The sequence below is a fragment of the Pelmatolapia mariae genome, linkage group LG12 (assembly GCF_036321145.2).
Source record: "Pelmatolapia mariae isolate MD_Pm_ZW linkage group LG12, Pm_UMD_F_2, whole genome shotgun sequence".
Taxonomy (NCBI): domain Eukaryota; kingdom Metazoa; phylum Chordata; class Actinopteri; order Cichliformes; family Cichlidae; genus Pelmatolapia; species Pelmatolapia mariae.
In genome coordinates, this window is record NC_086237.1 from 17,957,990 (window position 1) to 17,984,169 (window position 26,180).

The 26,180-nt window shown below is 42.4% G+C and overlaps 1 protein-coding gene across 1 annotated transcript in view; it reads left to right on the top strand.

Annotated features, from left to right (window-relative positions):
* The window catches only part of adgra2 (adhesion G protein-coupled receptor A2), a 41,418-nt gene that overhangs the window by 9,888 nt on the left and 5,350 nt on the right, over positions 1 to 26,180 (top strand). The window contains exons 2-13 of the mRNA XM_063489876.1: positions 10,066 to 10,137; positions 21,063 to 21,134; positions 22,079 to 22,150; positions 22,249 to 22,320; positions 23,443 to 23,606; positions 24,009 to 24,222; positions 24,391 to 24,555; positions 24,657 to 24,855; positions 24,960 to 25,109; positions 25,207 to 25,368; positions 25,624 to 25,824; positions 25,986 to 26,175. Coding sequence (XP_063345946.1) covers positions 10,066 to 10,137; positions 21,063 to 21,134; positions 22,079 to 22,150; positions 22,249 to 22,320; positions 23,443 to 23,606; positions 24,009 to 24,222; positions 24,391 to 24,555; positions 24,657 to 24,855; positions 24,960 to 25,109; positions 25,207 to 25,368; positions 25,624 to 25,824; positions 25,986 to 26,175 — 1,733 coding nt within the window. The remainder of the gene's footprint in view (positions 1 to 10,065; positions 10,138 to 21,062; positions 21,135 to 22,078; positions 22,151 to 22,248; positions 22,321 to 23,442; positions 23,607 to 24,008; positions 24,223 to 24,390; positions 24,556 to 24,656; positions 24,856 to 24,959; positions 25,110 to 25,206; positions 25,369 to 25,623; positions 25,825 to 25,985; positions 26,176 to 26,180) is intronic.

Below are 26,180 nucleotides of genomic sequence, written 5' to 3' on the forward strand. Positions count from 1 at the left end.
TCATCTTCATCGTTACTCAAAACCATTGTATTATTGAGTACGCTGTTACACGGAGCCACAACAAACTAAACATCTGTTGCTTGGATTGTTTTATCCATTACACTGTCTATGAATAAGAGCTGGTTTAGAGCTGCATTTAAAGTGACTGAACAAGTTGTGACATAAAGCAATAACCCTTGATTAAAATCTTCTTGATGGCTTAACCGCTGTTTAAAGATACAGTATGAATGTGTGTTCCTTCGGAAAGAATGGTGGTCTACCAGTTTTTATTACAGATGCCTTTTGATTATTTAATACACTGTGGTAGCCTCTGGTGTTGAAACGTTGGTAAATCTGAATTGAGCCCTGACTGTCATTCGAGAAAGCATTACTGCTGCACAGAGATGAAAAAAGAAAAACAACCTTCTCACAGATTCCTCTAAAGGCACTCAGTATCTGGGGCAAAAAGATTTTAGCCAAGCCTTTGTAAACGCGGCCTGATTTCCCAGCAGTCTTTGCTGGGAATCAGAAAACAGAGGCTGGTTATGAAACAGAACAATGAGACAATGTTAACAGGCATACACCGCATTCCACTCACTGTCTCAAATGGCTAAATTCACTAAATTGCCTCATTAAAAGTGTAAAAACACTTTAGACAGTGATTAAACTGACTATTGTGTTCCTGCACTCCAGCCATAAACTTTCCAGTTTGGTTTGTCTTGACGAGTCTTTGACTATAAATATTGCACTAATTTATTGCAGCCTTACAGTAAGGCGGTTTTATTTCAGCTTGTGTTCCCTGACTGTTAATATTTGTGGCAGCTACTTGTTTATGTCTTTGGAGTTCACTGGTTTCTCAGCTTTAATAAATTGTGTATTGAAGCGCTTTTGGTAGACAGTTCCTGATAGCAGAACTCGATGAATTGTCTAATAAGACCAACTTGAAGTGGAGACCTTCCTCTCCAAATCGTGTATTGTGTGTGTGTGTGTGTGTGTGTGTGTGTGTGTGTGTTAGCCTGTGCGCACACATATGGGAAGGGCGTGCATGGCCACATCTCTCAAAATAGGCTCCAGTCCTCCCCTCTCTAATTAGAGACATTTAAAAAACCCAGATTTTAATTTTAGACTAGTAGTTTTTGGACCACTTATGCATGCACACACACACACATACCCATCGAGTTAAACATACACACTTTCCATATAAATAAATCTGATAGGTCACACACTAGTACATATAAATCTGCGCGCACGCACACAGACACACAGACACACACACACACACACACACACACACACACACACACACACACACACACACACACCACAAACCACAAAGCCTAACTGCCTGGCCCTGCATGGTAACCCAAGCACAATGCAGTATACTCTATAATAAGCGGTTCAACATATCAGATGCAGGAGCACACTCCCCACGTTAGGCCTTGAGGGACAAAAGTATGATAACAAAACTGAGTAATGCAAGAAAATTATTGGCATAAATCATTAAACTCATCTATTTTGTCATATACACGAATGACAAGAATCTGTATCACTCCCTCATGTGGCTGCTCTCACCCTCTTCTCCCTGTTTGACTAAATTACTCAATGTGGGTCTGCAAAATGATTTCATAAAAAATATTTTTCATGCAATTACATGCAAGTGCCTTTCCATGACAGGCGGTAAATGGGGCTTGTAGCTTGGCAGCGTTCCCTGGTGGCTGCTGCGAGCCCACTGGTGGGTCAGGCACAATGGGCACATTCACATCTTGACATGCATTTGCTGTTTAAGTGCCTGTTGTGCTCAGGGGCATTTAGTCTCTCTGTTATATTTGGTGCCGCGACTTGCCTAGGACAGGCTCAGGGTGCAAGGGGCTCCCAGGGCTGCTGGCTTAGGTGACTCTCTGTCTGAAAGGGTTAAGCTATTAGGAATAACCCATGCGCTGAATAGTCGGTGCGATCTGGAAGCCTCTTTTAAAGCACTTATTGTAACAAAGATGACACAACTGGCCTCCCACTCTGAGAGATCTCTCTGCTCTTATTCCTCCTCCCTCCACTTTCCCCCTCTTGTTTCTACAAAATGTGTCTGTTAGCAAGGAAGAGACTTAGAGGAGAGAGCTGCACTGCAATGGATTGCTGTAAAAAATACACACTTTTAGAGTAAGCAGGCTGTATTTCAAAAATACAGTAAAAAAAATGTAAAAAGAATTACAGTATGGTCACTTTAAATTTTACAATAAAGTGCTGCCAACCCTGCAGCCAGTATTTTACTGTAAAATACTACAAAATTTACAGGATTTTTCTTAAAGTTAGAGTTCTGATGCAGGCTGTGAACCATAACCACACATACTGTCAGCAATCCTACAAATGAAAATGTGAATATTTTCACAGCATAGAATAAATAATTTCCTCAGAAAAAAATAATGCAGTTCACACATACTGATGTATTTCAATATCCCCTGAAATAACATTTACATCTCCTTAAACCAACACTAAACAGAAAAATCTACATTTACTTTAATACTGCCACTTATATAATTCCTCGCTGTTAACACACCTCACGAAATGTCATTACCCACAATTCTCAGCTGCTAATGAAGGTCTACACAGCTTATGTGTATATGTACGTGTGCAGGTGTATAAATGCTTATTATTGTCTGTCACTGTGGGTTTATTTTTTTAAAAATCAATTCAAATAATTATTAATGACTGCTGTTTTTAATTTTATTGCCTACATTGCGTTCCACTTAAATAAACATCAGCAGTACTTCATGGCAATTCTTTCATTTAGCAAATAGCTTTTTTATAGACGCACTCTTGCATTCTGCATGCAAGAGTGGAAGATTAATTGCTGCTGTTAGTAAAAGTTTTCCAGATTGGCTTTCTCACATATCACAGCGCTGAATGTATAAATGGCAGCCCGCTTTAATTACTGCTCTAAGTTTGTCCAGACAGGAATCTCAGCTTAGCAAGTTGTGTATGTTTTTGTGTGGGTGTAAAAGTATCACAGTCATCACAGTCAGTCACTGAAACATTTTCTAAAAGTTTACAGCTCATCTCTTATGACACATCCAATGATGTTATCCTTTCTCACTGGCGTGCCCGCAGCTAGAGGATCATTTTGATTCTCCTGGTTTGGGAGCTTAAATTGCAGTGTAATCCACTGCATGCTTCCATCAGTTTTTTAAACTGCTTATTTGGTTCAGGGTTGCGGGGGTGCTGGAGCCTATCCCAGCTGACAGCGGGCGAGAGGTGGGGTACAACCTCTACAAGTTGCCAGCCCGTCACGGTAGCAGTGTAATGTAGATGGGTAATGGCGTCTGATTCATTAGAGCCCGTGTTTGGATGGAGTAAGTGGGATTGGGAAGCTAAATTAGGTAATACACTTTCTAATCCATCTTTTGGTGTAACCGTAGTATTTTGTTGATCCACGCCGTCTGTCTGCATTACTCTGAGGGATATGTGTGTGATGTATATATGAAGAGAAGTGCTGCCATGTCCACTTAATTCTCCTCTGTGAATGGCACATATTCTTGAAATGCACCTTTGGCTAGAAAAAGCTGCTCAAATGGAAAGCAAAAGGGGAAAATGCAGTAAAATAAATCAGCGCTGGTTTTGCATAGACTGTGCTCAGCTGTAAGACACAAATGAAAGAGCTCACACAAAGCTGGCCTCTTGTAATCTAAAAGTGGGTAATTGCACCACTTTCAGCAGAGTTCAGCTCCCTCACAGTTAAATTCTTATTAAATTTTATTTATGTGAAACAGACCAGCATGTGCATTATCAGATCGGCTAATTAAACCAGACTTAATTCAGTAATGATGCTCTGAGAGTCTCATTTACAGTTAGTCTCATTATCTGGCTCCCATTGGTCTCTGAATTACGACCGGAGTTTTTCCACGTTACCAATCTCTTTCAAGGGTTCTTGTCTCTCACCCCGCGTGTGGTCCTCGAGCGTAAGAGACCAATCCAAAGTTAATTGATGTTTACACAGTGGTGCTTTGGGTTGTTTTTACTCTTTATTACGCTGAACCTGAGCACCTCCCTCTCTTTTGGCCTCGGAGTGCTACATCGATCGCATCTTTCAAGCGCTCCCGTTGTTTCATCATTGATGAGACCTCAGCAGTTTCAGGTGTTGTAAAGACTGGATCTGCTCAAGAAGAATGAATCTGTAGTCAGCATGAAAGAAAACAATACTATTATTCACAGAATGTGAAGTGCACTACATACATAATGAGATCTAGGAGCTAAGCCTGGAGATGAATTCTTATTAAATATAAATCCTTGCTTAAGACTCTTTTTCTGCTTGTGGTTTGCTGTAGAAGCCTGCAGCTACACAGAGCTCACTGTCTGAGTCCAGCATGCCTAAATATTTAGGGGCCAATTGAAATCGGGGCTTTTTACTTAAGTACTGCTCATTTATGTTCGGGACTACATGCCAAACCAGGCTAGAGCGTTTCCTGTGTATCCTTCCCCATCCTCAAAAATAAAGAAAATGTTTAAAGTGCATTTGGCAAAGAAGCAGGATGAGAGGATGAAGGTGGGATGATACTGACAACAAAAAGCAAACAGGACATCCTGTTGTGTTTGAGTTTACAGCATTCTTGCTGTGGTTAGGACAGAAAATAGAGGGATGTATCTTTTTTTTATCGCCTGTGTTCAACCAAATGACGGCCCAAAATCAGCTTTAGAAAGTATACAGAATACAGAAGACAAAGGTGCGTAAGCACCCGCACACATCAGGCCTTATCCTCCAGGCTCAGGGCAGCGTGTTACCAATGAGACTGCTATGTAGTTAAGAGTTTGGGGGTGGGGGGGAGAGTGGAAGTAAATCAAATACGATTTGTGACGTGCTGTCATTGCTCCCGTGTGGCCCTCAAAGGCTTTGTGGGTTTAGTAAGCACATTGAGCAAACCAACAAAGTGAGTGGCATGATGCAGGGAGGAGCTGCTGTGGTCTACTAGACAAGATGCTTTGTATAGTTCTACTTTTTTTACACACCATCATACAGCATAAGAAGCCTGATCTAACACGGAGCTGTGGCAATGGAAGCTAAAAAGTCAAGTGTGATTCGATGTGTAAATTTACATATTTTTACATTTTTACACATTTTTTGCCACTGAACTTCTGGGGAGAAGGCTTTTGCAGGTAGGGGATTTTTCATTTTTGCAACATGTTAACCTCCTAGGACCTGCCGTCCACATATGTGGACATCACATTTTTGGCTATTTTGACCAAAATACTCAATTTTGCTCTACATGGGCCTGATATCCACTTACGAGGACATTATACTGCTACTGTTCTATCAAAATTTTAAATGAATATCCTCATTTGTGGCTCTCGTTTTTCTTAAAAACAAAAATAAGGTAAAAAAAAAATCTGGAAATTCTTTGTTTTTACATTCATCGGGCCCCAATATGCCCAAATATCAAAGAGAAATTAAAAATGCATGTCGTGGAAGAGTTCGGGTCTTAGGAGGTTAAAGATTTAAAAAATATATAATTTGGCATTTCTAAAGATGTAATGTTTACAGAACTTTACTTGAGAATCGAGGTCACTTATCAAAAGTTTTTTTTCTTAAGAATATTACTTTATTTGATCTCTTTGGGGATAAGTTTGGGATGCGTAAAACCAAGAATGCATCCATGTGTGTTAAATTTAATTTAATCTATTATAATAAAGAAAACGGTGAAGTTGTTGTTATACATGTGGTGTTTAACCCCTCTGCTGAGCTCAGAGGGGTTAAAGCTGGTAACTCGGTTTGACCTGGTGCTTTTCATATGACCTCTTTCTTTTTGATCCTAATGTAAATGAATTATGCGAAATGGTTAAACAAGATCCCTGGGGCCTGACATGTGGCCCTGCTTTCTCTCTCTTTCTCTTTTTCCTTTGGTTGCGTGAATTAGATGGATTCAATTAGCCCATCTAATTTAGGCCTCTGTGCTCTGAAAGGGTTAAGTGAATGAAAGATACCATACCGTAGTCTGGACTGAGTTAGCGCACTGACGTGCCATGCGAATAGGTCTTGAAAACAGAAGAAGATTAAATCAATCTGCCATCTGATCTGTCACTTACAGACAGATCTGGCAGAAATGTGCAGTTAAGCCTCAGTAGCAATACTGTGCTGAGCAGACATTAGGCCTCCTAGTAGAAGCTGCTTATCTTCTTTGTTTGTAAAGCTCTGTTAACCTACAGTGATGAAGCGATGGACCCTCGTTTGCCTCAGCTGTCACCTGTGTCCGGACCCTGCTCCGTCTGTCTGATGACTTTCCAGGAAGTGCTCGCTCTGCAACCCCTGACCTCTCAAACCGGGTTCTGAATAAACAGCTAATTGGCTGGGTTTCCTGTTTAGCCTGATGGGAGCGCTGACTATTTCTGTCTGTTTACAGAGTTCTGCTTCTCTCTCTTTCTCAGAGTTGTACTCTTTGTATTGTTTATAAAAGAACAATGCCCTCCACTACAACTGTGCTCCAAACATCAGGCTTTGGGGGATTATACAGCAGTGTCTAGGCCACGCAACTCCCCTGCGTTCCTGGAAATCTGCGCCTTTTGTTGCTTATGGGAGGAATTCGGTTAGCTCATTTTGTGTGCGCTGTTTATTTGCGAAAGTCAGCTTTCAAGTTTTAGCGAGATAATTGAAATACCGTGTGTGGAATGTGTGCTGGGTTTAGACCTGAATGCAACACACAAATAAATAAATCTGTGCAGGTTTGGAGAATGCATATTAACTCAGTGTGTGATTATATGAAAGGAGGTGTTTTGTTCCTGTAGGCTTGCAGCAATGTGCACATGTGGGCCTTCGGAGCACACCAGAAACAAATGTGCATTATTCCCTGACTAATAGTTTTCTGCTTAATAAGCAAAGTCCAAAAGGAACTATCTGTATCTCAGCTGTCTGTGTTGAATTAAATGGCTTGTTTCTTTGCCAGATGTGACTTTCTCCTCTCCTATCTGCACTGAATTATTCAGGCAGTTCCGGATCTTCTGTAACTTTCATCTTGGGCCTGCATCCATTTATAGGAGAGATTTTGTGCCCAAAAGTCGAGCAAGAGACCTCAAGGCCCAGGAGTCACGGGTTCAAATCCAGGCTACACCACAAGAGGATTGCTCTCGTCTAACTTCCTCTCTCTGCCTTAATAATAATGATTTATTTTGAGGAGTTCAGTGGGAATTTGTGAACATGACATGTTTGTATTTTTTCCAAATCTTGGAAAGGGGGAAAAAAAAGCTCAGATTTGGGATGACGTCAAAAACAGTGGGAGAGGCTTTACTTTCAGTATTCCAGTCGTTATCATTTTTAGTGTCTTGATTGCAGCCCAGCTTGAAAATGCGTTTTCTTTGCTTTTGAAATTTAGCTGATAATTGTCGCAAGATATTGGCTGAAGAGTCCACGATGTAGCTGTAGCAAAAGATGATTTACTCCCTACGTTTCCATTTTGCAATGCTGGCTTTCGACACTTTTAACTGTTACAGGAGGGAAGAAGTGAGTCGGGCCAGCTCATGCTTGTATACTGAGATTGGACGATTAAATCCGGTCATTAAGCGGGCTGGAAGGCGCGGAGCTGAAGGCAGTGTTTTTATTGATGTGGCAGGAAACGGGGGGCTGTGCGCTGCTGCTGAATCTGTAAATCTAACGGACGCTTCACAGTGAGCTCCCTCTCTTAAAGCCGCACACACACAACTTCACTCTCTCAATTAAGAACACACTTAATGTCACAAACAGCCCATTAAAAGCTGTGTGGCAGGGGCAATAATGACGTGAGACTAAAGGGTGTGTTAATGATGGCAGCCTGTCTCCAGGGCTGGGTCCTGGCTGTACCCTGAGCCCACGCTGAGCAGGATATAGACAGGTGTCTGAATCCGAGTTATTATTGTTTCTTGTTTAAGTTTAGTTTCTATTGTTTGAAAGTGTTATGATTTCATTAGTTTCAGTGTTTATTGTCGTCTTTTTAATTATAGTTGTTATACGGAGGGCATATATCAGAGGCAGTATTCAGGAAAATCAGTACAGGTAGTCCATTAAAGCCTCATTAGCTGTAATACATTTTTTTACTAACAGATACTTAAACAATATTTTCTCTAGATTTCTCTAATTTTAGTTAGTCTTAAATTTTATTTTCAAAATTCTACTTTTTAGTTTATTTTTAGTTAACTATAACAACCTTGGTTAGCCGGGATAGACCCACCCCCCGCAATCCTGATAAGGATAAGCAGAAGAGGATGGATGGATAGATGGATGGTGTAGCTCCATCATAATTGATATTATGGTGACAGTAATGTGCTGCATATGGAGAATAAAGTGCTATCAATCTTGACCACTGGTGTTTTTGTGCACCAGTTCTCCACCCGGACCTCCTCTTGAACTTTTTGTGCACTATAAAAATGTCATTCTTCCTGAATTGGAAAAAATGGTGCTGTGACTGTAATTCAATACAGTAGCAGATTTGTTTCAACCATTATCTACTACTATCTGCTCACAAAACTTTCATGGTATTTTAAGTTAATAAATTCTCATGATGCGTTTCTCCTCCTTTCTCTGGCTAACACTCATTTATACAGGTTAGCTTTTCCTTAATCTCCTCTTTGTTAACTTTCCTCTTTATTTTTGGACATAGTTTGCAACTATTTGCATGTATGTGTGCGATGAATGATCGTATGGTTGATTATGTGTCTGTATCTTCAGACATGGATACTTATCTTTAATGTGTGGCTTTTATTCAAACTGTGAAGGACTGTGTGACTGTGTTTTGAAAAATGTCATACAAATAAAGTTGTTTTTATTAATAATAAAATAAATAAATTTTTATTTATATAGCACCTTTCAAGACAGAATCACAAAGTGCTGCACATAAGATTACAAGTCATAAAAAGATTTAAAAAGAGAAAATAAAACAGGCAAAAAATTAACCAAAAGCAGTTTTAAAAAGGTGAGTTTTGAGTTGCTTTTTAAAAACAGCTTCTGAGTCCACAGTTCTTAGTGCTTGGGGGAGAGAGTTCCACAGTCTAGGGGCCACAGTGGCAAAAGCTCTATCACCCTTAGTCCTCCTCTTAGTATTTTTTATAGCAAGTAAGCCCAGATCAGATGACCTCAAAGACCTGCTAGGGACATAGGGCTGTAGCAGATCAAAGATGTAGGCAGGTGCCAGTCCGTGCACAGCTCTGTAGGTCAAGACCAGGATCTTAAAATCGACTCTAAATTTAACAGGAAGCCAGTGTAACTGAGATAACAACGGTGTCACATGTGAGTACTTGGAGGATTTTGTCAAAAGCCTAGCTGCAGCGTTTTGCACAACCTGCAGACGATCCAGAGAACCTTTGCTTAGACACATAAACAGCGAATTACAATAATCCAAGCGTGACGAGATAAATGCATGTATAGCTATCTCCAGTTCAGATCGAGATAAAAAGTAACTATTTTGTTGTAGCTTTTTTTTCTCTATAAAGAAGACAATTAACTTGCTGCACTTTCCATGATCCATGCCTCAGACTAGAAATTGTCCCTATCATGCTTCTACTGTTGTGAATAAGCTAAGCCAACAGGCTTCTGCATGTAGTGTCCTATTTACTTAACTCTCATTGAGAAAAGCATATTGTCACTGAAACTAGGGACAGAGCATAAGTCTATGCAACTTCTATAGCAGCCATTGCCTATTGCCTTATATTTTTGCATTTCCCTGTCAAACAGAGAGATCTCAGCCTCACTTCCACTCTGCCCTCTAGCATTTTGCCCTGTGCACTGATAAGAACTCCAAAGGCCAAGTGATTTGCCAGCGGGGAAAGAGCTAATTACCGTGGCCTGTTCTGCCATTTGTTTGATATGGAAAGACATCCTTTTGATCTTAAAAAATAATAACTTATAAAATGATTATCAAGATTGCAACCTCTGTCTTGATGCCCTTCTGTCTTATCATTTATTTGAAACATCTTTAGGTAATGTTAATGCTAATCTCTCATGTGACTGCAGCACTGAATGGACATTTTCTTTGGCTTTTTTCCTCCTCCTAATTTATGTTTCTATTGGGCCTCATGTTTTTTTCAACCTATTTTTAACAACCGTGTGATTTGATTTGTTTCCATTTTTTTTATTTACAGGATACTGAGCCACAACAAAATCCGAGTTCTTAGAAACGGATCCTTCCTTGGACTTTATGCCTTGGATAAACTGTGAGTATCCTTTTCTCATCGTCCTTTATTAAATACTGTGCTTCTGCGGATGCTCTAATGTCATGTGTATTGTTTCCACTGGATTTATGTGTGAGCTGCTTTCTGGCTTGTCTCTGGCCTGGGCCTTGTGGAGACATACAGACAAGGTATCAGAGAGATCTGAGCAGATCTGAGCAGCTATGGCCCATCTATCTGATCACGGGCTTCATTCCAGGAGGGAGGATGATACACTCAGACTGGCTATCACAGACTTATGTTGAAAACTTCACATAATTACACTTCACTCCTCCATTATCAGTGAAGCCCCACTCCACATGACAAGATAAGGGAGATCTCTGGCAGGAGCTGCGTGTTGGCAGCTTTGCCTGTGGCTTGCAGACAGTCTGGCCCTCCTTAGCGGCATCGTAATCTCTCTATGAATGGGGTGTGAGACAAGTGAGAGATGAAATATTTTCTTAGGAATTTGAGGCGATGCACAGCGCCACTGGTGACAAACGGGAAAGGAACTATAGTTGGAACTGCCAGTGGTGACACATGGCTATAATTGCACGGCCTGTAAGACGATCCACCACCTTGGTCCAGACCACGATATTACGAAAACAAATACAACCCTGTTTTCAAAAGAGCTGGGTTGCTTTGTGTATTGTAAATAAAAACAGACTGTAATCATTTCAAATAATTGAAATGACACATTCAATTGATAAAAGTACAAAGACCAAACATAAAATATGTTTTTTGCTTTTTGGAAAAAATGTATATATTCATTTCAAACTTGTTGCCAGTAACATATTTGGAAAAACAAAAAGAAAGAAAAAGTTTGGCCATCGGTATGTTTACAGCTGTGCTGGCTTGAATCTTCTTTTAATAGCGTTGTGTAAGTGTTTAGGAAACTGAGGAGGCCAACTGTTGTACATTAAGAAGCTAAATGTTTTCCCATTCTTGCTTGACATGCAGGGCCTCCTTAGCTGTATGTTTCATTTCACAGTGTACCAAATGTTTCCAGAGGTTGATGGGCCTGGACTGCAGGCGGGCCAGTTAAAGCCCTGAGACTTGTCCTACACAGCCATGCCGTTATAACACGTCTGTCATATTTAGGTGGGAATATAAATTGATCAAAACCTGCATGCATCGTTCAGAACAAGTTACCCAGACTGTGCACACTAATGCACAACAGCCATGTTTTTACACATGCTGGCTTTCCTTCTTCAAATTTCCAAATTTTGACTTTTCATACCACAGGGCGGAGTTTGAATGAGCTTGGGTCTAGAGACGTTGACAGTGTTTCTAGTTCTTATTCAAAAAATAAATCTTATAAATCATGTTCCCCAATGAATGAAATACAAACAGGATGGGTGTTAAATTAATTAGCACCTACAGGCTACTATGCCAAGCTCCCTGAATACTCTGATATTCTCACACTGTCCTTGAATCTAGTGTATGTTTCACAACAAAGCCATTTTGGGGTTTTTTTTCACAGTGTGCTGTTTCACAGGGCATCCCAGTAAAGCTTTATGGCAACAACACATATGTTGCAGCTTCACTTCACAAACATGGATGCTGTAGTCTGGCAGACAGGCTTATATTGTTGGCGAGGGGGCTGGTGGGTATGTTGCAGAGATATTAGTTCCACATGGCACTTCGAGCTGCCACCCATGAAGCTAACGAGTTTCTCAAAAATGTTGAAAGAAAGAAAAATATGGTAATTTGTTGCAGTTGTTAGCTTGTTAGTACCTACCACTGAAGTTCAGAGCAGATGTGCCAGTCGAGAACAAAAGCTATATTTGCTCAAATTTATGTTTTTTTTCTAAAGTCTGGCATGAGAACACCATTGGTGAATAGTTTCAAGGCCAAGTTGTCAGTTCTCACCTCAGCAGTCTTGCACCGAGGACGCTGATAAAGCTGTTGACAGGAAGATCCTGAGGCTAATGCTACTTGGGCAGTAATGTATAGTAAATTAAAGCCTGAGCTGTGGCTCAGAATGAGCTGATGTTGCTTATTTTTGTTAGTGTGGACAAGCCTTCCTGTAGCGCCATAGGGTCGGCGGGTCGGGTAACCTGAGCTCTCCCATGTACCTGGAGCAGTGATAAAAAACTAGCAGGAGGCAGCAGAGTGGAGGTTTAACTGAAAGAGCTTGGGAAAAAGACAAAAAACAGGCAGACAAACTCCTGGTTGTGCTCCACAGTGGGAGATGCAGGCGTCTGGCTGAGCACGAAATGTAAATCACACAGGCCTCATTTCACTCCTCCGCCTCCACCTCTGCTGGCTTGCTGACACACAGTGGTGGAGGTCCACTCACTCACTCAGTCACTCACTCTGACATCTTCAACCTTTAATTGAGCCTCAGGCAGCTTATAATTACATCTGAGCTCATGGGAAGTTTGCTGTCTGTTGTGAAAAATGCCACACTGATGGAAGGGTTTGCAGGGATGAATTCAGATATGAGCTTAGAGTGTGAGTTTTGTCTGCGCTTGTGAGATTTTGGTTTTGTTTTGTCTCCTCGGTCCACCACGGCTCTTCAGGTCTCTTCATTGTTTCCAGTATGGCGTCAACATGTGCTTGTCATTTGGAGCAGTAGTGAGCAGTTACTCATATTATGTGGCCAGCGGTGTAATCAAAGGCCAGCCCACTGGGGCTGAGTAAACACACATCAGGGAATTACACTGCATCTCTTCCCCTACGTGACAAGGATAAACACAGTCTGCGCCCCCTAACTGCACACACACACACACACACACACACACACACACACACACACACACACACACACACACACACACACACACACACATTGGGACACATGTTGTTGTGAAACATACACACACAGGGACACACACACACACACACATTCTCGTTTTGATATCTTAGTGAGGACATCAAATTGATAGTGCTTTCACTAGCCCAGAAGTGTCCAACTCCAGGCCTGAAGGGCCAGTGTCCAGCAGGTTTTAGATATCACCCTGGGTCAACACAGCTGAATCAAATAATTAGTTCATTACCAAGCTTCTGGAGAACTGTTGAGGAGGACATGTTGATGAGGTACTTTAGACATTTAAATCAGCTGTGTTGGATCAAGGACACATCTAAAACTTGCAGGACACCGGCCCTTAAGGCCCAGAGTTGGAAACCTCTGCCCTAGCCGCTTACCCTAACCCTAACTAATCAAAATGAATACCTAACCCTAACCCATAGCCTAAACCTAACCATAATCTAATTGTAACCCTGACACTAAATCCACATTTTAAGTCTCAAAAAGTCTTCAGTCTCTTCAGTCAGCCACTTTTGTCCTCATAAGTGACTGTTGGTCCCCACAAGTATAGTAACATTCCAATTTTTGGTCCCCACAAAGATGTCTAAACAGGTACACACACACACTTGCGCACGCACACACACTCTCACTCTTGGCTCATCGCTGCTGTGACTTCAGTGTATACAGTAACCCTTAAGTGTACTTCCTAGTATGGGCACCCTCTCTTTTGGCCCAGTCTAACAGGTCTCAGCAGACACACACTGACTTCCACACGCTCACAGCATACTTTTATTCAGAGCTGAGTGAGTCTGATCTGCTGTTATTAAACGGAGAATTCGGCTCCAGAGTAGAACACCCTCCTCCAGGCCTGGACAAGGCCGTGCAGCAATCTAGACAGTTAGCCCTTTCATTGGGACAAACCTCCTCAAAGCCACTATTGCCTTCATAACCTGCCAAGCCACCCAAGTGCAGAGGAGCAATTTAGGATTGTTTGTTTTTTGCCCTCTTACTAGACTACTGTGTTTTTGTAGGTCTTTTAAACAGGCTTGCCATCCAATGGCTACATTTGGATCCTGGAATACTTCATTTCTTTCCAGCTCTTTGGATGAACACACTGGTTAAATCATGCCTCGCCTCTGTGGCGGTGGTTGCTATGCGCAAAATAAGTCACATTGTCATACACACCGTCAGACCTCTCCTCGTGTACTTGCGCACCTTTTGAGTACCTCTACCTCTATGCACACCCTTTCTGATGGAAGTTTTCACTGGCAACCCCACTAATGAGCCGGGACCTTTATGAGTTGTGGACAGATCCCAGCAGCCTGTCCTGCACTGATTTGAGGCAAAGTAATGAGAATAATGAGCAACGAGGGCCGAGGCAGTCTGGCTCCTTTCCAAATGGGCCCCACTGCACCATGGGACACAGGACAGGCAGGCAGGGCACAAGGGGCCCTCATTACTAAGGCCTGTTACCCTACAGCGAGAGAGGGAGCAGGGAGGGAGAGCAGAGGGCAACGATGATGATGGATGAGGGAGCAGCAGGGTGTTTGTAGTGGACAGGTCTGAAAGGCAGGAGTGAGGCTTGTGGTTAGGAGGCTCTAGGTGTTGGCAGCGTGACCGTTTTTGTCAACAAGAGAGGCTGAGATGATCTCTACAGTGGGAATCTTTTAAACACTGCGCTTCTTTGGACTCATTGGAGTAAGCACAGAAAACATCACATAAGACAACCAAACACTTTTTGTAAAGTCATTTCAACTTGATTTAAGTGTAGAAAATAAGGAGGTGCTTGAGATTTATGCTGATAATGCAACAAAATTAAGGGGAGCCTGAAATTAAACCTTGGGCTGGAACACTGTTTCTTAAAAATGTCTGCATGAGAAAACATGCACAGTTATAGTGTTATGATTATGTGCAGGCCTAGGCCAATTCATATATGTTTGGCTTGATAGTATCTGTTCCGCAAAAGCAGAGGCAGACCATTCATTCACTCTTTGCCTGAAATCTCTCCGAAACCAACCTTGAAATCGCCTCTGCCATTCTGAGCAGTAGGGGTTAGGACGGAGTCCAACTTAAACAACTTTACCATCTGACATGAGGGACGCGGAGCCAAGATGGCTAAAGATGGTATGGTGGTGAGAGAGAGGGAAAGGGTAGATGAAGAAGGGAGAGGGAGGGAGCGAGGGTGAGAAAGAAAGCACACTCCTGCAGTTTGTCTTGTATAAATCTGAGGCCGTTTTCCTTAGCAGGAGATTTCCACACAAGCTGAGCAAATTACCTTGATGAGTGGGAACAAAGAAGAGGTGTGCCACACTGTAACACTTAAAAACAGTGGCCAGTGTGTAGGCATGGCGAGATGGCAAGGAGCCCCTCTGTCTAGACTGGCCTGACTAAAAGAAAGGCTCAGAGTGTACCAGCCCACTCTGGAGAGAGCTAAGGACAGCTGCTGTGATTGCACAGGGGAGTCTTGTTTCCCCCTTCACAGAAAAATGAACATTTGTTTTGGTGCATTTTTCCCGCACATGCCACCGGGTGGCTCCCGGTTAGGCAACAGTCACCTAATGAGAGTGCATGACCCATTAAGGGGTGGAGTGGGTGAGGAAGGGGTTAAGCGTGGTGGAGAGTGGAAACAGAAAGGGGGTGCTGCAGGAGTTGATAGACTCCAGATGTGTCTTTCAGATAAACTGGAGGAACGGGGTGTGTTTGTATTGCAAGCTTAGCCCAGTCATGGCTCTGGGGGTTTATTGAAACAGCGAGCAAACCCCCTCATAAGCCCATTACCAAATCATATGCTTTATATGCCAGTAACTCACTCTCACACACTCTTTCGGCAAACTCGATATGGTTTCAAGGGCATTTTCCTCAGGAGGAACTTGAGCTTTCTCTAGACCTTCTTCCCCCCCAACTTCCTCTTCTGCTTTATTTTTGAATCTCCCTTCTCCGAGCCCACTCGGGCTCTTGCTGTTCCTCCCCTTTTACACTCTCTACATGCTGCAGTCCACCTACTGGCTGAAAATTCACTCGCGGACACGAGCCACTCTTTTCATTGACAACCTGAACAAAAGGCACTTGTCCCTGCTGACTTCTCAGCTGCACATTGTTACAGCTATATTTTTACTTAACTTTCTAATAAAGACTGAATGACCCAGATGAAATGAAAATAAAATGTTCTTAGCATTTTTTTTCACTGTATGTTCAAATCTATCCGATCTGATCTGACTTTTATTGTTTTTGATGCTTTGCATTCTGGTAGGTCTCATGAAAATCTGCCAAAAATGGGCACGGCACTCTTCTCTATGCCGCTCCTAAAGCCAGACCTGGAGCCAATCACGATCCGTGGTTTCAGAGTTTTCCTTGGCAGAATAATCTTCATCTCTTCTTGCTGCAGATTATAGGAACATATAACCAAGCTAGGAAATTTTACACTTCAAATAAAAGTGTGTTGCTATTTCTGCACATCCCACTAACAACAGTGCTGTTGGACCCACGGTTTATGTTATGGTCAGTCATGGGCAGAGCTGCGGGCCTCGTGTTTTTGAACCATAGTACGGTCCTGATGCTTGTTGTCCGAAATTGCAAGGAAATATTTTAAACATGTGTCCTGCAGCAGCGCTACTGACAGAAAATCATAGAAAAGGTGTATTATGTGTGTAAAGTTTCTTGGCTGTGCTAGAATAAATGCTTTCCAGATGGCAAATAGCTGATCAGGTATATCCAATCTGAGAGGAACCAGAAAAAAATTAAATAAATAATCTAGGGAAGGGGCAGCAAAGCAGGAAATTAGTAGAAAAACAAGAGCTCAGCAGATCCTGGTTTCCTGTTTTAGGGGGAAAGCGAGAGCACGTTGGGGTCGGTAGTTACAGAGCCCCATTGTGAGCAAGTGTGTTGTGGAGTAGGGGGGTGGGGTGTACGGGGACCATACGCAGGGCCGTATTTTTTTCTTATTACTGAATCCTTTAACCCACCTGCCCCTCCCGACAAAGGAAAGCTACCTAGTTAAAAAAAAAAAAGAGAGAGAGAGAGAGAGAGAAAGGAAACTGTAAAAATAAACGAGCAAGGGCCTCTGTTAGACCCGCCAACCAGACAGGAAATGACACGCGGCACAAAAATGGTCTCCGCTGACCTCTTTCAGGAACCAAGGTGGCAGTTAACACCCCCCTGCTTTTTTTCCATCATACCTTCAGACATGTTTGTTTCTGTCTTCGTGCTTTTTCCTTTATTGAGTTGCATACAGACTACAATTAAAGTATAGAAATCACACCGCAACCCACTGACTTTCCATTAAAAAAAACTAAAAAAAACCTCCAGCAACAGGAAATTCTTGATTCCAGTCTGGTGATAATGAGTGGCCATTCCCCCGGCTTCCGTCATTTTCCCAGCTCCCTCCAGGGCTAGAGCCTAAACAATGTCAGCACTCCAGTTGCTGCTGCTGTGCTCCTGATAATGGAGCACTCCATGTCTAGAGCGCTTTACAGACCATGTCTTCATTATTACCCTCTCGCTGCCCTACAAGCACGTCGCTCCTCTCCAGTCTGCATGGGGCCCAGGTGCTCATCCCCTGTATCCAACAGAGCAATGACTCTTCAGAATGGCAGAGGACCAGTCCCATTGATCAGGAGGAGTTTTTTGGGGGGGGACATTCTTAATGGCAGCCTCTGGTGTTAGGCCCAGCGGCGGCAGACAATGGCCCCTTTTGGATTTGGGAGCGAGCTTGAGTTTGTCACCGTCTAATCATACGCGCCACATGTAGCGTAGGGGATAAAGCACTGCACTCAGAAGGTTACAAAGCATAACTCAAAAAGAAAGGCCGTAGTGACTGTAACAATGTGTTGCCATCAATCAGCTCATCGAGCTTTTGGAAGAAATAGATGCTGCTCCTGAGGAGGATGTTGAAAAACTAAAATAATAGCTACAATTTAAACTTTCAGGATTTTAGACGGTGATATTTTCATGGTCTGCAAGCATGAGGCTTTGAAGAATTCATTGTCTCTGCTGTTATCCTCTTCCTTGGTGACAGCTGTTTTCATCAGTGTTGAGGTCACTGAGCTGTGAAGCTGCTGTAAGATGGGGCGCTGGCTACTCCAGAGGGCACGCACACAAGTCATCGCCTGAGTGTGAAGCCTGCTACTCTATTTTCAATCTACTGTACTGAAGGTTTTAAATAGCGCTGGAAACAAATCGGACACTGTGAGCCAGTGGTAAGAGGCGGCTCCAGACATTCAGCTGGGATTGTGCCGGCGAAGTGCTTGGACAGTGCTTCAGTTCCTGTTTTCCTTCACATTTACCAGCCTGGTGATAAGAGAAGGGATCAGAGGCAGTGGTGTGTTAATAATCAGGCCAGAGCCTTGAGCCAGACATGAAATGCACATTGGCTTGATGCATTTGGGATAAGATTCCTCTTGAGAAACATGAAATCCACATTCCACTATATAGTTCTGGCTTCATTCATTAGCTTGAATGATACATTTTGCTCCTGTTTTTAAGATTTAAGACTTCCAAACCAGCAAATCAGAGAAAATAAAAGTACTGACTTGATAAAGGAGAACTAAATTATTTTCATAAGGGTCAATTTCATAACTTTCCCACATATAGCATCTGTGTTTGAATCGAAATTTAACTACCTATCAAAAACAGCACCCAAATATTTACGTATCAGTGCACTGCAGCGACCGACTCACCTTTAATAGCACATGGTGCGGGGACAGAAGGAAGTGGCCTCCTCCAAAAATCAACAAACACTTCTTTGGTTTGGTTTGGTATCCAGGCACAAATTGGAACTCAGTCTAATGTCCTGTGAGAACAGCACGGCTAACATGTTTGCGTACTTGTGTAAGTGTATTTGGATTTATGTTTGTGTCATTCTAGTATCATCGGTTGATTTTTGATTTTTTTAGGTGTTTTTTCCACCAGACAATATAACAGAAGATAACACACCAGAAGAAATTAGTTAATTTAGTTGTTCTGTGCAGTACATTACATTTATTAAGAAGCTAATTATAATTAGCCATTATATTTTACTTGAGATCTTTAGTTAGCTGATCTGAGGCCATTTTAAGCAGGAGATATTTACAATATAAAGGAAAAGAAATAATGCACTGTCTTAATAATAAATGTGTTGTGTAGATCATACGAGCAGTGTTATAGTAAACAGCACCTCCGTGTGCAAGAAGGATGTGACAAAAAGAAGCATTTAAAGACGCAAGCCTTGAAACTGACACTTCTATGTAGCAACTGAATCCCAGCTTATAGCGACTCTGCGGCACTTTTGTGTTAGCATTTTAATCCAGCTGTAAGAGCACGTTTGAGTCCATACACACACAGCAAAGTGTGTGGCTCTGCGCACGTGGAGCATGTGTGTGTCAAAGGGACAGACAGGGAGGGAGCGAGACAGATCTCAGGGAGAGGAAATAGTGGGCAGTGCCGCGTCTTTCATCGCTGCACTAATGAGCCCCGTGACACACAGACTGGAAACAGCAGTATTGTTCTTCCCCTGCCTGGGTCAACAAATTCTATAAAGCTAATGTCCCCCAGAAACACATGTATATTCAGAGTGAGACGCAGTAACACAAAGATTGCTACTTTATATTGTGACAGACTCACAATATAGTCCGGAGACACACACAAACACACACACAGATACTGAAAAGTGTAGCTCTTCTCTATCAAACACCCAGATTGCTCTTTGATTTGATTGGTGATATGCTTTTTTTTTGTACTGCTTATTTAGAATCACAGAGGTGGAAATATCTCCAATTTTTAAAAAGCTGTGAAATTGTTGCAAATGTTCTGACTGACAAGCTGGCACACACTCAAAGATCTGAACCGAGCAGACTTTAGCCTGTTGGTCTGGGGCCAATTTTTTTTTTTTGCTCCATCATTTCAACCGGTCTCCTGTTTCGAATCTAAATATGAGCGATGGCTTAGAAGGACCAATAGCAAAACCCCCTGATCTTTTTGAGCATGTCTCAGCCACACCGCAGTGTAATTTCTTTGCTTGAAGCATTTTCTACAACAATTTTCCCGCCGTAGCTTAGCCAGAAAAGTTCATCTCTTGGAAAGCAGACAAAACAGTGGTTAAGAGACGCCTGAGGTGATGTGAAGCAGCGTGGTTGACAACCGCCGTGGAAGATAATGTTTTGTGGAAAACAAAAAGGACCAAAAGGTCCTCTGAGGTCTAACATAACATCGAAGTCTTTGTTAAAAAGAGAAATTGAGAAAAACGCAGCTGCTGCACTGATGCTCCTGTAAGGAAATCTGACTCTGGGACTGCTCTGATGGGAGCAGAAGTATTTCATGCTATAGGAACGTGGATAACATGTGCTGTTCATAACCATCCATCTCCCGACCTCATTTAACCTTGCTATTCCCACCTGGCCAAAAAAAAAGGTTCAAAATCTAATCTACAGCAGCTGATGTAGATGGGAGTATCTAGCTAAAGTCTTTAAGACTGGAGTGTGGGTGTAGAAGGGGAACAGGGTGGAGAAGTGCAGCGGATAGTATGAAATTAGATCTTCAAAGACACTTAGACAAATTATTATTTATGGTTTGAATTGGGTAAAGCTTATTGTGGGAAGGACAGTTTGGGGGGAAAAAAAGAATAAATAAATAAATAACAGAACTTAGTGTTAATAGTTTCAGATTCCACAAGTGTTTTATGTGGTTGAATATCTCGCTAGTCTCAAGTCCAGGAGGCAGTTCGGATAATATTTCCTATTTGTTTGCACAAATATCCTGCTGTGGCTCGCTGGACGAGCCAGGTTTAGGATGTGTGTCCCTGCTCCAATTCATTTAAACCTAACAGGGTCTTCTTTCAATGGTAAATGGTGATACCATGCTTGTGACTGTACTACTATTACACAAAATCCCTTAAAATGCTGCTGTCATTTTTAAACTTTCTTCTCTGAAAGGGTTAATTAATCAAGCTAGAGCCTTACAACTTTGTGCCCCTTGAGGACTCATTTTATTACAATGACATACCTGGTTAGCTGCTTCCCTTGATCCAAGTGTTTATGCTAAGCTCAGTAAATTAGCTCCAGCTACATATTGATTACAAATATATGATTGCGGTACCAATCTAAACATTGCAACTCTCAGTGAGAATACAAAAATGAAAGTTTGCAGTCCTCTTGTTGATGTGTCAGTATAGTCCTTGCGTGCACTTAACATTTTCTCTTTCCCCCAGGGACCTCAAGCACAACTTAATCAGCACCATCATGCCTGGAGCCTTCCAAAGCCTCTCTGAGCTTCGGAAACTGTAAGTAGATATTAACATGACCCACATTTCACTCGGGTTCACAACTCAATAAGCACAGAGATTTTAATCCTAAGGTTTAGCATAAGATGGACGGAGGTTAGTTTGTTGCCCAGATTGGCAGTAGTCAGGAGAAAACCCACATATATATATATTTTGGAAGCTCACAGATGTCATATGTCACATCAGGTTCATGGTGTTATTGTCACCATAAAAGCTTCCTTTCCTAAATGTTTCTGCAGAGGGGACACTGGGATGTCATCTGTAAGCCCCGCTTCAAACCTCAGGGCTCCTCACACGCAATTGAATGTGACAAGGCGGCTGTTTGAGGCCGCTTGCTGCTCACTCATTGTGTTTTTGGACACCGAGGTCTGGTTGCAGCGTGGGTCCAAAGAGGCTCCTCGGCGCAGCGCCGCATGACTCCCTTTCCCTCCTCCCCCTTCTTGTGTTTTCCCTGCAAGGTCTGGGGCTTCTCAAAACAAACAGGGGGAGATAAACACATGCTCTGGACAGCTCTCTGCTGGGTAGTGTCAGAGGTACGACAGAGCAGATCCCTCTCTGACTGCAGATATATATCACACTCAGAGGTGGACAGCAGAACTGGGGCCCTGCTTTTACCCCAATGATGATAAACTCGTACTTGGGTCCCTTTGTGTCCTGATAAGGAGAAGTAGCCAGAACTGTTGGAACGCTTCTTTAACTTCCCAAATATTAAAATATATAATGTTCTGACTACAGTTGAATACAGCTTCTTCATTTTTAAAGACATGAAAGGAGATCCTATACAAGTTATTGTATATGTTTCTTAGACAAATGATATTTCACATCAGTAAAGCAATGCGGCCACTGAAAGAGTCAAGACACCACAATCTGGTGCTGAGTGATTGAGAAAAGGCCTCTTAATTTGAAAATAACTAACCACATTCCTTTGTCTTTTACACTTTTAGTGACCTTTCCAACAACCGCATTGGCTGCCTGACTGCAGACATGTTCCAGGGGCTAACCAATCTTACTAAACTGTAAGAGGCAGATGAATTGATTCGATTAAAAAAAGTCCTCTATGAGTTACAGGAGGCTATGAAGTTACACTGTTCATATCTAATTTGTGTTCTGTTAGGAACCTCTCTGGCAACATCATATCAACCATGAATCCAGGGGTGTTTGAAGAGTTGCCGTCCCTCAAGCTAGTGTGAGTATTAAACTCTGTCGGCCTTTCGTTCGCCCGAGGTTACCCTCACGGCATACCAATCCATAGTTTAACAAAATATTTTTGGGCATTCTAGACAAAGATAACATTTATTTTCAATTAATATTTATTTTCCCGTGTGTATGCCAACCGTGTTTCACAGTGAAGCCTGTGTCAAAGCTCAAATAATCAAAGAGGATTTATTTGATATGTATTTATTTTAATTTGGATGTTTTCATCTATACTGTGCATGCTTTTTTTTTTAAACTGAAAGCATATCATTTATGCTACCATGAAGAAACGTTAAAGTTTATTTACAAAATTTCAAAACTGAACCACAGACTGTATATAAAAGATGGCCATGGCCATGAGATATTTGTGAAGTGGCTGTTTTTAACCCGTGTGTTTGTTATTTTGTCATCTTGTGTTTGTGGAGTCAAAAGTGACCATATTAGGAGAAGAGAGTGGACTTGCTAGCTTAGCAAGCAAAGTGCAAAACACAGACATGGATACGTGCTAATTAGTGCTAACATTCAAATGAAATAGTATTAGAATAATGTTAGAATTTAACTCATCAAAATTGGAGCACAAAGTTCTTTGATGGTCTGTTAGTACTATTTACAATACAACACATTACTTGTCAGGTAAATGCTTTAAAAAACACAAACAGGTGAAGTGACGCCTAGCTGACGGCTAGTGACTTTATCTGCCTGTGTCTGCACTTGCCTGTCACTCCAAGCAGGCACATCCTTATCAATGCATGTCTTTAAGCCTTTACAATATTTTAACTGTGGAGATCATTTTTAGCAATAGCTATAGAGATCAGAATTGTTTCTGTACCGGGCTGTAAAGATGTTTTTGTGCTGTAAAACTGAGCATTTAAATATTGGAGTGTTTAGCAATAGTTTGAGTCAGCTTCAAGTGGACTTTGATTGTTTGCTTTTCATGTACAGTCCTGCCCATGTTTGAAAAAAGCTTATGAGTCAGTTCATTTCATTTTACATCAAGCCACCGAGCATGTACAGGTGTGACATTTTGTGGCATTTCCTGGAGGTAAAAACTAGAACTCAGTCAAACAGAGTGAACATGGAAACTCTCCTAAGGCACCACTGGTTCTCTCTTCAGGAACTTCAACTCAGACTACCTAACATGTGACTGCGAGCTGCAATGGGTCCCGAACTTCTTTCGCAGCAGTACAGCACGGCTGGGGGAAGAAACCCTGTGTGCCTACCCCATGAGCCTGAGGGGAAAGCCCCTGCGTGGACTAAGGGAAAGCCATCTGAGCTGTGGTAAGAGCCTGGCAGCAGTGAGGCATATGAATGAGGCGGTTCACCACTTTATTTCAGAGAATGTTGCACTGTGAATGACAGCAACAGTTCACTCATTATGAAGTTCAAGCTCATCTCAGCTATTTTAAGGATTAACCGACCAAAAAAGGGTTGAACAAAATCAATCCCCGTTGCTCTGCAGGGACATATTTCCAAAAGGCTCAGTGAGTTGTGTTGACAGCTAATCCTGTGGGTTGAATTTACCAATTGCTGCAGTCTGCATCCAGTCTGCTCTAGAACGGCAGACTCATAATAGCTTCTGTGGAAAAATGTAGCTGAGGCTTGGTAATGACAGAGCAGCACAAGCAGTTCCGAGCGATGTGTAACCCTCACATCTGCATCTTTTCCCACCGTGTTGCTCAGATGGTCCTCTGGAGCTGCACACCATGTCACTGCTGCCGTCTCAGCGTCAGGTGGTCTTCAAAGGCGATCGGCTGCCCTTCCACTGCGCTGCTGCCTTGGTGGACAAGATGACCACTTTACACTGGCGTCACAATGGTCAGCCGGTGACCTCTGATCCAGAAATGGGTGTCCAGCTGGAGAGCAGTGTCGTGCATGACTGCACCTTTATCACCAGGTGTGGTAAATAGAGCAATGCAGACAGAGCAGTAGTAGATCAGATGAGTTGTTTTCGTTTTAGTGCAAAGACAGTCCTGAGTAAAAAAAAAAGGGAGAGGCTTTATTAGTTACAATACTATGTGTTAACGATGTGTTATAATGAGCTGTCGCTATCATCTTTATCCAGTGAGCTTATTCTATACGATGTGCATGTGGAGGCCAGTGGAGAGTGGGAGTGTGTGGTTTCTACTGGGAGGGGCAACAAGTCTCTCACCGTTGAGATAGTGGTACTGGAGAACAGTGCCTCCTTCTGTCCAGAAGATAAAGTTGTCAACAACCGTGGGGAGTTCAGGTCAGTTAAAGCTTTAAATATATCCTGTATATTATAATATGGAACATATGATATTAAAAAAAGATTCAGCGTTGCCATTATTCTCTGGTATTTATCCACAGGTGGCCAAGAACTCTGGCAGGAATTACCTCCCACCAGTACTGCCTGCAGCTGCGTTACCCTTCCCTGTCTGTTGAGGGGGGCATGGAGCAGAAAAAAGCCTCTCGCTATTGTGACCGTACTGGAAAATGGGAGGATGGCGACTACTCAAACTGTCACTACACCAATGGCATCACACGTGTCTTGCATACCTTCATCCTGGTCAGTCACAGCGCTGTCAGCGCCGTAGTATGTTGGTTCAATAAACATTAGCAGCATGACGTGACTCCTTATGTCCTCACCATATTTCCGCTCTTGCATTTCAGAGGCCCATCAATGCATCCAATGTTGTCACCGTGGCACATCAAGTTCGCACATACACCCTGGAGGCTGCTGGTTTCACTGACTCGGTCGATGTACTGTATATGGCGCAAATTATGGAGAAGTTTATGGAATATGTGACACAGATAAAAGAGGTGAGGGCACTTTAAGTAAATACATTGTTTAGAAATGTAGTAATATATACTCTAGAGTTCCTTATTAAATCTCCTTTTAAATTTCTCTGTGTTCCAGTTGTTGGCGGTGATGGTGGAGATGGGCAGTAACCTGATGCAGGTGGATGAACAGATTCTCGCTCTGGCCCAGAGAGAGAAGAGAGCCTGTAGTTCTATAGTCAACTCCCTTGAGACATTGGCCTGGTCTCAGCTACACAGTAATGCTAAAGAGTTTTCCATGGTGGGAACTATTAACTGTTTTTTATATATTTATCATGTGATTTTCAACAGAGCATGCTTGCTGTGAAACCTGTGAAATCTATCTATAGTTCATTCATGCAGTAGGAAATGCATGTGTGCGTAATTTAGAAGAGTGGTGCATGTCTCTAATCATATTTCTGTGTGAAATTGTCTGTGTAATACAACAAAACCCATAGTAATGTTTAAATGAAAGTGTCAGGGTGTTTACCTTGCCTGGGTGACTTCACGTTTACAGATGTCTAAGAACATTGTGATGGAAGCCCATCTAATTCAACCTGCCCACTTCACTGGGATAACTTGCACTGCGCATCAGCAGCGTGAGGTGTCAGGGGGCAACCTGGGAATGGAAACGTCAGAGTCTGTCCATGAACAGCAGCTTCGTGTCCACTGTAGCACTGGTGCCCATAACACCTCTCTCAACAATTTTTTCCTAAAGGTGAGGCTTATGTATGCCTTCTTGCATCCGCCTGTTCTGTCTACTTCATTAATAACCACATCATATAGACACGGACAGTTTAGGTTTAATGAAGGATTTTGATACAATCAACATTTGCAGCTTGGCTTCTTGTGTGACTTCCACCTTTTTTAATTCTCCAGAATTCTGTAGCCTTGGCCTCGGTGACTCTTCCAGCTAATCTGTTTGCTTCGGATGCTGCAGCAGACTGTAAACTGCAGTTTGTAGCCTTTCGAACAGGCAGCTTTTTTCCTTTGACTGGGAACTCCAGCACCACTGCTGAACACTCCCGCAGACGCACTGTCAACAGCCCTGTTGTCTTTGTAGGCCTAGGTAAG